The 12,546-nt window shown below is 44.3% G+C and overlaps 1 protein-coding gene across 11 annotated transcripts in view; it reads left to right on the forward strand.

The window, feature by feature from the left end:
• Positions 1-12,546, forward strand: part of PTPRT (protein tyrosine phosphatase receptor type T) — a gene marked incomplete at both ends in the record, with an annotated part of 916,214 nt that overhangs the window by 421,667 nt on the left and 482,001 nt on the right. For all 11 annotated transcript variants that reach the window (XM_084248172.1, XM_084248169.1, XM_084248173.1 and 8 more), the window contains one exon: positions 6,480-6,773. In XM_084248172.1, the coding sequence (XP_084104298.1) occupies positions 6,480-6,773 (294 nt within the window). The remainder of the gene's footprint in view (positions 1-6,479; positions 6,774-12,546) is intronic.

Raw genomic sequence — 12,546 nt, forward strand, 5'->3', positions numbered from 1 at the left:
GGAATCTGGGCACCTAGGCAGGTGAAAGGGGAGATTGGCTGATAAACACTTGCCATGATTGAGGGTCTAGAACCTCACAGAGGTCCTAGCTGGTCATAAAAGCTCAAAGTATAAGAAAAGCTTATCTATTTACAATGCTTGTCTTTGCAATAAGCAACCAGTGCTGGTCTATTAGAGGACATTTTTTTAGAAAAACAAAGATGGAAGAAGGAAAGGAAATTCAATTCCTCATAAACCTTTTTTAAAGGTTTATTTATTATTTATTTATACAAGCACTGGGTACAGTCAGAAGCGTGGGAGAGTAAGAGAATTCACCAGAGCGGGGAGCAGAACAGGCAGACTGATGAAGTACACTGCTGAGGGTAGCAGCTGGTGGCAGGTGAGTTCTGCGTGCCATGTGGGACACTTACCTGGTGGCTGGGGATTGAACCAGCGCTGCAGAGGCTGTGGGCAGCTTCATAGCCCAGCACTCAACCACTGCGCCACCGGGGTAGCCCTATGTCAGCATTTTTTAATGGGCATAGGTAGGAGGGATTTATTTTTGTTAATTTTAGTTTAGTTTAAATTGCATCTCTTTCCTTAAAGATTCTTGTCTGAGAAAAATACTGGTCCAGGTAAATTATTCATGATGTTTTCAGGATTATCACCAGACAAAAGGATTCACCATGAACTTGCTTGAGTATCATCTAAATGATTGGAAAGAGAGGCCTAGAGCTCCAGCACCTCTTACAGTTTGGGTTGTGTCTCCAGTGGGGTCAGACATGAGGTGATGCCTCTCTTCCAGATGCTTATCTGAAAAAGAAAGGTTTGGGGGTATAAGTTGTCACCTCATAGGACTGGTCCTTTGATAATCATGTTCCCTTCTCCTAGACACCATGATTTTGATTCATCCCAAGGTAGGCTGGGGTCTGTCCTCTAGTAAATTTTTTCTCTAAGGAAGGGCAAGTAGATAGTATGCTTTCTGTATTCAGAATCCAAGATGCCTTTCTATGGGTTCTGGAAATGCACCACAGCTTAGCTGGCTATAAAAACCTCAGGACATGAAACTCCTCATAACACCTGGGTAAATGTGGGAGGGGGTGGGGAGAGAGAGGAGAGAGAGAGAAGGAATGTTGGTTGGAGGTGCAGACATTAGTGAATCAAAATAGTGTCTTCCCCTGAACTTGCTGTAAAGATTAAGTGAGTTTATCTTTTTTCCATTTTATTGGGGTAACACTGTGTTACAAGACTATATGTGATTCTGAGTTATAGGTTCACGCCTCTTCAACAGCCACTTCCTCCACCACCTGTAGCCCCCCAGCACAGTCCACTGGGCCCCTTCCAACATTGCTTTCCCTCCTCCCCACCCCCTTAATTTTACAGATGTCTGAAGACACAAACAACAGTGACAGGTGCATAAAAGTGTGTACTATGTATTAGCTGCCGCTACTGTCACTTATGATTATTATTAATAAATCATCACCTTCACTATCATGTTCCAGCATTTCATATTGAAATGAAGTCTGAGAATGGATTTTTTTAGCCTTTGTTGTTTTGATGGAGGTCTGTTGTTGTCTCATAATGCTTGTGGAGATTTTTCTTTAATCTTTCAAAAATATTGCCAGTATGTGCTTAAGTTTGAGTCTCCTAATTGATTTTGCACAGAACCTACTGTGCTCTTGGTAGCCTGTAAACTCAGATCTCCATTTATTCCAAATTCTTTTTCTCTAGCTATGTCTTTGATTATTGTTCTGTTCCATTTACTTGATGTTTTCTCTCCAAATGTTTGCCGTACTTAACTTACATGTCCATTCACTTCATAATCTCCTTCTTGCTAATGTTCATCTTTTTATTACCACCCCAACCTCTTATCATGGGAAAACTTAATAATTTTTCTGCCCATTTAAACAAGACATGAAACGTTGATTGAACATTGGCCATATGTCAGTCTAGGACACGAAGACTGATACTATGAGCACCTACCAGTGGACTGGATTCTAAATCTACTTATATCTCCTGCTCAGGGACCTCATGGGCCCACGTCAGGGAAGAATGAGAAGGAAGATCTACTGCTGACAGCTCAGTATGGGGAGAGTCAGGAAACATATGCTCATGGATTCCCTGAGGTCCTTAGCAGAGAATTTAGATACTTTTATAATTTTTTAAAAAGATTTTATTTATTTATTTATACAAGCACTGGGTACAGTCAGAAGTGCGGGAGGGTGAGAGAATTCACCAGAGCCAGAGCAGGGAGCAGAACAGGCAGACTGACGAAATACACTGCTGAGGGGAGCAGCGGGTGTGGCAGGAGAGGTCTGTGCACCATGTGGGACCCTCACGGGCAGCCGGTCAAATCGGCGCTGCAGAGGCTGTGGGCAGCTTCACAGCCCAGTGCTTAACCACTGTGGAACCGGGGAGGCCCTACTTTTATAATTTGAACTGTAGAGCACTCTTTCATTCTGAAGATGGAAAATACGAGAACTATGAAGATTGAGTGATCTGTCCAAGGTTGTGGGGAAGCCAAGGCAAAGACAGGCCCTGGTTCCAGACTAGTTCTTATCTCCTGTTTGGTCTTCAGTACATTCTTTCATGGCATAGTGTGGCAAGTCAATCAATTGAATATCTAATTAGCCAGATGCTTTGGAGCATGTACTCCATGTCTAGTCTCGTGGGCCTGACAACTGAGTAGTCATGAACAGATGAAAAGAAGAATGGGCTTGGTTTAGTTAAAAGTAAAAGCCAAGCCTTTTCCATTGGGAGAAATGTCATGTGCAAAAGCAGGAGAGTGGAAATGATGAAACGTGTGTGTGTGTGTGTGTGTGTGTCAAGAAGGGTCTTTCCGTAGACCCTCACTGGTCAGTACATAGCAGTGCCCTTAGAAGGGTGATCAGGTACGGGGAGGAGGCTGGTGGACAGTGTTGGAGTCCAGGTTATATTCACCTTGAACATGTCAAGGCTCACTTCCCATCTTAGTAACATTCAGCTTTTCTCAAAATATTTGATTTCTGTCTAGAGCAGACAATAAGTATGCGCAAAACTTGCTCTCCAGCTATTTGAAACACTTTTGCTCTCTGTAGGAATTTCTGGGGAGTCAAACTGTTACAAGAGCTCACAGCAGGGACAAGAAAGACAGAATTGGTGTGGATATTGATGCCTGAAGACAAGGCAGAATTACATTAAGGGGTCACCTCACTCCCCACATGTTGAGTGAGAGTCATGGAAGCTCAGGGGCAGTTGCTGCCCAGGCTTCAAGAATGGTTCACGAGATCTTGTCCTTGACGCACTTTGATTCCTGACTGAAGGGAACCAGTGCCATCTCCCAACTCATATCTCAGCTCCCTGAAAACCTCCCTTGTCATTGTTACCAAACTTTTTGAACAGAGAGTATCATCAAATGTCAAACACTTACTCCTGGCTTTGCATACTTGATGATGTGGGTTCAGGTAAAGAGAGGGGGTTGGTTGCTTCATATGTGAAAAGGCTCATGAATAAGAACTGGTCTGGGTCTGAACAACCTCTTGTTAGAAAACAGGTAGGAATTCAAGCATCTCATGATGCTGATATAATTGTTTGTAGAGAAATAATGCAAATAAACCTACTCTTTCTGTGCTTTTGTAAAAAATTGTCGGTGCCTACCCAAAAAAATTGTGCTGTTTCATCCCTGCTTCTCTCTCTCTCTCTCTCTCTCTGAATGACTAGAATATGTGTCTTTTAAATAATATCTATTTTAGAGCCTCCCTGGTGGCACAGCGGATGAGCGCTGGGTTGCAAAGCTGCCTGCAGCCTCTGCAGCACCGGTTCGATCCCCGGCCGCCAGCGAGGGTCCCATATGGCGCGCAGACCTCTCCTGCCGCCCGCTGCTCCCCTCAGCAGTGTACTTCATCAGTCTGCCTGCTCTGGTCTCCGCTCTGGCTCTGGTGAATTCTCTCACTCTCCTGCGCTTCTGTCTGTACCCAGTGCTTGTATAAATAAATCTTAAAAAAAAAATATCAGTTGTAAACCAACAGATTCCTACAAAATGGGGGAGAATAAAACAATAATTTGATAACCTTCCTCTGCCAGGCACAGGACAGACTATGTTGTTCTTCATATTCTTGAGGGGCTAGAGGAAGGGACAGCCATATTGGTCAGACTGCACATGGATATGGGAACTAGTAAGTCATTCAATATGGTAACATTTCTGTACTCAAGGGGATGTTTGTTACTATTTTTATTACCATAAGAAATACGTGAAAAGAGACCAAACATTTGGAGTGATTAATACTTTATTTTCTTTCTGGTGGTCAGCAATTTACTGCTAATGCCTGAAATAGGAGAGCAAAACCATAGTAAAAAGTCGATGGAAGAGAGTTTAATGTGGCTGCTTGCTCAAGCCCCAAAGTATTGTAGTCTTCTGTTCTTAATTCTGTCCAGGGCCAGCCTGTGAATAACTAGATTAAGGAATTGGTCAGAGTCATCACAGAACTACAAAATATCACCCTTAGGACCTCATTGGAGACTGATAGGAACTCTGGAGACATGATAATGGTGATCAAAGGGTCTATATATTTAAGATGCACAAAGGAAGAGCCCAGAAATTATCTGTCTGCCAACTTAACTTCTCTACCTGGAACAAATTATCCAAAAATCAATTTGCAAACACCTTTGAGATAACAAGGTCTTGAGTAATAACCTCCATGGCTTTGTAAAGAAAAGCATCTGGCTTGACTAATCTGCTTAATTTCCTTCTCTGACCAAATGGTAGACTATAATGGAGGTAATCCGAAATTGTCCCTGAAGATTTGCTTCGAGACATGTTGAGAAAATATTGTCTACCTCCGTCTCATAGCAATTATTCTATTTCTGGAGAATCTTTGTTGCTAGGTAATTAATTAGATAGAAAACACTGACTGAGTCTTACCTATCCAAAGCCCTCACCTGAATTCCAAACTGAAATTTATACCTGCCTTAGCCTCCTGATTAGCAGGAGGTACTTTAAAATTTCTCGAATACTTTTTATTTGTACTGCATCCATAAATGCCTTCCTTGCCTTCTACTTCCTAGTTCTACTCTAAGAATCATTAACTTGTTCATACCCCTTCCAGACAATCTCATTCCTGGCAGTTGGTCCCAAGAAAATATGGGGCAAGGAAGACTGGAATGATTTGCACAATGATATCCCTGACAGCATTATTTATATTAACAAAACATGGAAAAACTCATGTCTCCCCACATTGGAGAATAGTGTGATTGCCTGATGGACAGTTCTGTAGCTATTAATGACAGTGATGGTAAATCCATGTAGCATATAAACAGAGTCCTTACGATATAATAAGTGAGAGAAGGTCAATCCTACATTGGATTTATGAATTTTTATAACCACGTGAAGGAGGCTTGTCTACAATATGTGAATAGAAATTGTAATAGAACAAGGAGAAATACAAATGGCTACTGGATTGGGTGACAGGAAATGGGGATATACATGCACTTCCTTCTCATTATTGTCCACTGCTATTTTTGCTACAAATAATAACACACATATCTACTTTGATTTTAAGAAAATAGGTATCAAGAGGCAAACAGCTTTCCAACGGGAGAATGGGCAGGCAGGCAGATACAGGCCAACCTTACCTTACCTGTGCTAAGGTCTTGGCTAGGTGACCTAAGCCACTTAGATTCTTAGTGAGGAACCATCTAGAATTGAGAAAGAGGCTAAATTCTTACTGTACCATCATTCTTTTCCTCCTTAGACTCATGCCACTATTTGGGGGTGAACATCCACTGTCAGTTTGTGTGTTCTTATGAAAGAGATATTTGAAAACCCTAGACTCCCCTGGGTTTTGAAGCAAGCCCCAGTTCAGTAAAGGTAGGTTCTCATTTGAGGACAGAAAGCCCGCGAGGAAACCAGGCAACTTTGCTGAACTCTGGACCATTCTTTGCCTTCTTTCTTTACTTTCTTTAAATGAAGATGGTATGGTAGGTATTGACCACAGTTACTGAAGAAATACTGATTCGGGAATTTACATACAAAAACATGAAAATGGGGCCCCTCCGGTGGCGCAGCGGTTGAGCGCTGGGTCGCGAAGCTGCCCGCAGCCTCTGCGGCTCCGGTTCGATCCCCCGCTGCTCCCCGGCCACCGGAGGAGGGTCCCACATGGCGCTCAGACCTCTCCTGCCGCCCGCTGCTCCCCTCAGCAGTGTACTTCGGTCCTTCTGCCTGCTCTGCTCCCTGCTCTGACTCTGGTGAATTCTCTCACCCTCCCGCGCTTCTGACTGTGCCCAGTGCATGTATAAACAAAAACAAAAACAAACAAACAAACAAACAAATAAATAAATAGATAAACATGCCTCTATAAAAAAATTAAAAAAAAACATGAAAATGAAGGCAGGACTTGAATGGGGATACTAAGGGGATTTGGGGTGTTTTATGTGACTGTGTGTGAAATTCTGTGCCTCGTTTTCACCTGCTTGGATTCTGCTCCATAAACTCCTTGGTCTGATGTCCTTGACTTGTCTTTCAGAACCTCCCACGCCCATCGCTCCCCCAGAGCTGTTGGCTGTAGGGGCCACATACCTATGGATCAAGCCAAATGCCAACTCCATCATCGGGGATGGCCCCATCATCCTCAAGGAGGTAGAATATCGCACCACCACGGGCACCTGGGCTGAGACCCACATCGTTGACTCTCCCAACTATAAGCTGTGGCATCTGGACCCCGACGTGGAGTACGAGATCCGGGTGCTGCTCACACGACCAGGAGAGGGAGGCACAGGACCCCCAGGACCCCCCCTCACCACGAGAACCAAGTGTGCAGGTAAGAGCCTCCTGCCCTTCTCCATTGGAGAGGTCAGGAGTTGGATGGTCCTTCTCTCGGCGTCCTGTGATGATGTGCCTCTGCTACACTGATGGCGTTTGCTTTCTGTCGTGGAGAACATCCTCAGGTTTTGGTATTGCTTCAGCCAAAGGCTCTGGCAGTGTCGCTGGTGACCTCCTGGCTGTCCCTATGATTCTAAGAGCTGCCTGATGCCCGCTGTGCCATGGAGGGGCTCCTGGTGCTGACACTGTTTCCAGTGGGAAATTTGTTGTTTTTCCCAGAGCTGTTGGAGCCATTTGTGTGTCTGAGGTTTTGTCCATAGTGTCTCCCAGGGCTCCTGGCTGTGTTCTCTGAGGGTTTCTGGCTCTGGTTATAACTGGTTGTAACTCTGGGTATAACTCTGAGGGCTCCTGCTTTTGACTGTGTTCGATGAAGTTCATTTGAACTATACCCTGAGTGTTTCTGGTTCCTGTTACAGATCTAAAATATTTCTGAGCCTGACTTTGAGGATCCCTGAGTTGGCGCTGTGACCCAAATGTGCTTTTGGTTTTGACAGTATCCCTGAGGTTCTGGTTCTGGTTCTGCATAGGAGGAGCTTCTGATACCAACAACATCTGGAGTGCCTCGTAGCTCTGAAAGTGTCACTCAGTGGCTCTGGAATTGCCAAAGTCCCTGTGAGCTTCCTGGGTCTGTATCCCCTGGGGGTCCTGGCTCCTACTTTAAAGTCTAGCTTGAAACTGTGTCTCCGAGGGGCCTCTGGATTTTAGATCCCTGCAGACTCTTGACTCAGTGTTGCCTGGGGGATTCTGCATTCCCTGGGGGCTTCTGAAATTCCTGGATGCTGCTTACAGTTTGCTGACTGCTGCTGTGTCTGGGAGGGTTCCTTGGCTGCGACTATATCCCTGAGGACTCTGCACTTCCCCGCTACTTCTAATACGGGGTACTGGCTGAGACTGTTTCTGACTGTATCCCTGAGAAGTTCAGACTCTGAATACAGCTCAAGAAATTAAAAAGAAACCAGCATTTATTTTTTTTTAAATCATGCTGTTTATGTTATCATATTTCCCTTCTAGGTAACTATTCAGTAAGCACTTTTATTTCAAAAATACCTGAAGGGGTCGAGACTCAGCATTTTGCAGCTTTTTGTCCAAAGTCATAGGATTGGTCAGTGACATTATTCAGGTTCACACTCAGGCACTCCTGACTCTAATGTCCTTGATCATTAGTCACAATAGGGTGAGTGACCAGAGAGGTACATGCCATCAGCTTGGTGCATGAGGCTCGGGAGGCAGGGAAGCAGCTTCCCCACAAGGTTTCAAGGTAGGGGACCTTGGAACCAATGGCTTCCAAAGGCATAGGAATTACTGGCAGCTTCTGAGTGGGGCGATTGGCACCACAACCTCCATGGAACAAAAAACAAAGTCAAATACAGTCACTACTGCTAGCCTGTGGCATCTGTGTCCCTAAAAATCATTGCAGTCTGCAAAGTCATATGATAAAAAACACTGGACACACCAGGATGATGATAAATATGGGGCACTACACTCAGACGTCATCCATGACATTTAAAACTAAGAGTGGAAGGAAACCAGTAAAAATGGCGGCACAATTTCACACAAATTGCTGGCCAAGCTGTGCATAAATACCGCCGTGTGTACGGCGTTAACCTTGAACAGACCTGAAGTGAGGCGTCAGAAAGCTTCCAGCTGTGAGCTATGGCAACATGGTGGGAAAGGTCTGTCTGAAGTGTTAGGAAGTTATAAGCCTGGATGTGGCTCATGGCAGCCCAGTGGACCGAAGGAGCAGAGATGCCTGGGGTGGATGTGTTCTTGTGTTCCTAGGAAGCTCCGTTCAGCTGGGTGTGCTTCCTGCTTGGCTAGTGCTTCTGTGTACACAACCCCACAGAGCCAGCTGAAGGTTGTGTTTTGTGTTGCTGCTCAGACTGTTGCTATGGACTTGGACCACCTCGCACACCGGTGTTGCCAGCGGAGTTCTAGCAGGACTTACGGGCCCCATCCTCAAGCCTTCAGTAGTGTCGTTGGGTGGTGTGGAAGCCAGTGTTAGTGCCTATTTCCACAGTTGGGGCCGTTCTTTTGAATATTATTGGGCTACTATGATGAATGAAGATGCCATTTTCTTGATTATTTTCAAAAGCAGGCCTTTGGTAAAATTTCTCATTGAAATCTGGTTATGAAACTTAGGACTTTAAAAGCACATAAGGGTATGTTATTAAAGCAGGTAATGCCTTATCTGAGCTTTGCAATTCAATATACATCCTTAAAAATAATTGATTTGATCCTGCCGATGAGACTTTTCTCTTTCCACAGGGTGAATCTAAGGGTTTCTATGGTTTTTTGATCTTTGTAAATGATATTCAAAATACTCGAGCAGTCCCCGTGGACTTATTTGCTGATCACCATATAATACATTTTAAAATTCAATCGCAAGATGATCATCTCAATAAAAATTTACAATTTATTGCAAACTGTTACCACGACTCTGTAATGGATTTTACATGTTGAAAACACAATTGCCTGACTATCACCATAAAAATTATGAGCTGAAATGCAGAGTGTGGCTTTATATTTTAAGAGATGATGGTGTTTAAGTAAGTTATGGCAAAAATCTTGAAAGCCCACATTTTATAAAGTGTGTCAAGAAGATCATCTTCTTTTCTGCATTGCCACTGATGGTAGAATATTCTTTGCCTTGTAATTAATTTTTAAGAGAATTCCGGACCTGATATCCATTTGTGGATGCTGTTTTTTGGAGTTGGTAGTCTCAGGCTCCCCCGCCTTTTCCCTATTCTATTATTAATCACGCTGGAAATGTACTCGTTATTTAACAAAACAGAAAATGAGAGAGTGTGGAGTGTGGAAGGTATAATTTCTGCCCAGAGGAATTTATAGGCTGGGTTAAGATTCCAGCGAGACAGCAAAAGGGGTAAAACATAAACATCAAGTCCAGTGTTGAAATAGCATACTTGATGGAGAAAAACAAGGCTGGCATAGGCAGAGCAGGGCTGCCAGAACATCCAGTACAGGGGTTCTCACAGTGTGGACCCTCCAGCAGTGTCAGCATCACCTGGGAACGTGGAGATGCATGTTCTCAGGCCGCATGCCCTGACCTAATGAATCAGAAACTCTAGGAGCAGAGCTCAGAAATCTTTGCTTAAGAGCCCCCTGAGTGATGCTGATGGACACCCCGAGGAACTCAGATGTGTTGTGCTACCCTCAACACCCCACTTGGAAAGTACCCCCATTATATTGCTTGATCCTTGTGGCAACAAGATGGGAGGAAAATTGAGTCTGAGAATCATAAGAACCAGGTAACAAATCAATTGAAGTGTTTGAAGTTTCTTGATCTAAGCCCTCACATGGCTTGATGGCATCTCCCCTCTGTAGTTGTTCTCTCAAGGGTGGGCTGGGGTTATAGGGAGGCTGGTAACTATGCCAACCAGCTGAGGATGAATGGCTGCCACACACTGCAGCTTTATCCCTTTTCATCAAACATCTAGCGAGTCTCTTCCACGCACTAAACTGTGTTAGGCCCTGGTGGCAATGTTTGGTGTAGTAAGAACATGCTAGAAGCCAGCAGAGACTTGACAGCAGGAGCTCAAACTCAGGTTTGTCTCAAGAAGATTCCAGGGGTCCAATTCAGCAAGGGCAGGTGGGAATGTGTTCTGATTCTTCCATGTCTGACAGGTCACAGACCAGATAGAACCTAACCCTTAAGGGTCGATGTTGTCAAGAGTCTGGCTGAAGTGAAACATCCCAGCTCAATAGACTGAAGTTCAGAGCAAGATTCTGTCCCGGAGCTGGGACAGACTCTCAGCTAGGAATTTGGGAATTGGGGATGATACAAGAGAGCCAACCATGACACTCCCAGGCTTCTGGTTTGACTGGAAGGTGAGTGGTAGAAACATTTTCTAAGATGGAAAATGCAAAAGGTGATTGAGGGACAAGAGAGCAAGTGTGGATTTTGAGTATTGTGTTCAAGGTGCAGATGCACAGAACAGGTGATGGCATGTGCAAATTGGGGCTCAGAAACTGGTGGATTACCTCCATGAGAACTACCTGATTGCTCCTGATTTTGGGGTCCAAGGGATTTCTTAGTACCCATGAAAGCAATTTGAGTCTCTTTTTTCCATGCCTTTCTTTTGAGATGTCCCATTTATTTACTTTTCTTTCATCATTTTGTTCCTTGTGCTCAGTTTAATCATTCACCATCTTCCTGAGATACAGGCCTGAAGAGCAAATTTGATAATGCATATCAAAATGCTTTGAAAAACTCTAAATTCTCTTTGAATGCCTCCAGTGAAATGAATCATTATTTTGTTGCTGCTTTTGCTGCGATATTATGATGAGGAATCATGATATTAAAGCAGGAAGTCTTATCTACTTTTTTGGACTGATTGGCATGTGGACAGATAGGCCAGGTGGGGATGCCTTATCACCCATGGACAGTCCTGTTTCAGTGCATGATGTCATATTGTAGTCTAGACTCTCAGAGGCTTTCTTACCTCTGGCACATCCCCAATGGCAGACATCCAGCGATGGGGCTGAGAGGATAGTCTGGTGCCCACCTGGCCTCACTATGAGAGCTCTCTTATGGCAGACAGCTTCACTGCTGGGCACCAGGGTGGTATCCCGAGAGTTAGCCTGGTGATCATAAATCCTAATTGTGGTACTATGTGGGAACAAGAGTTTCCTACAGGAGGAATGGATACTCCAAAGACCAGGCACAGCAGGCAAGCTGCTGGTGTCAGCTGTCTGCAAAGCACAGGGAGAACAAAGCAAGGGTGTTGAACATGGGGGCACAGTTAGTCACTGAGGAAAGCAGGTGAGATGATGAAGGGATGGACACTACACTGGTCCAGCTTGTCCCTGCATCTGTTCTGCAGGTACCACTTTTAATGACCTGAGCAACTTGTTGATGCCTTGAAACTATCACACAGCATCAGATGCAAGAAACTCTCCTTCATTATTACCCAAATTTACCTACATACTGGCCTCTCGTAGGCTCTTTCCTTCATTCCCCAAAGGCCGGCTTGTCCCAGACTTCGGGCCACTGGCATCGCATCAGTTAATGGAAACTAGAATCCACAATCCAGCAAGTCAAGCAACCATCCAGCCCTGTGAGTGCTCCCTCCTCTGAGCCCAAGGCCTCCTGTCTGGGAACCTACTTTACTGTGGCCTCGCAGAGTTCAGTGTCTCCAGGTGCAAAGTGACACAGTACAGCCAACAGCATCACGGGCACTGCTTGTGGGGACTTTCCTTCCTGATTGCACATTACAGTTTATTTACATACCTCTGGATTTCTGCTTGATGTGCTGTGTCTCCCTCTCTCTTTTTTCTCCGAGAGGATAAATGCCGGGGACCAGTCTCCGACAAAACGTCTTGTCAGGGGTTCCTGAAAGGATGAGACGGCCTAGGCGAAAACGAAAGATCTGAAACTTAAGGGTTGAGGGGGAGGGAAATGAGGTAGAATGAGGAGACACTGACACTTGGTGAGGTGCTAGTATTTTCTGCCGAGAGACTCAGTAGGTCTTTTTTTATTTATTATTAGTAATAATAATAAGGAAATACATTATCAAGTGTAAAGCATAAACAATTAGTATATTATGTTTTTCATAGACTACTGGCCCCTGCAGTTCTCAGCTAGTTCTCAGCTAGATGGCAGCTTTCAAGGTTAACAGATAATAAACCAAACCTAACATTAAAGCTACTTATTTTTTCATTTAGACAATTATTTAAAACAGTAAATAACCGCC

The sequence above is a fragment of the Talpa europaea genome (genome assembly GCF_964194135.1).
Source record: "Talpa europaea genome assembly, chromosome: 11".
NCBI classification, from domain to species: Eukaryota; Metazoa; Chordata; class Mammalia; order Eulipotyphla; family Talpidae; genus Talpa; species Talpa europaea.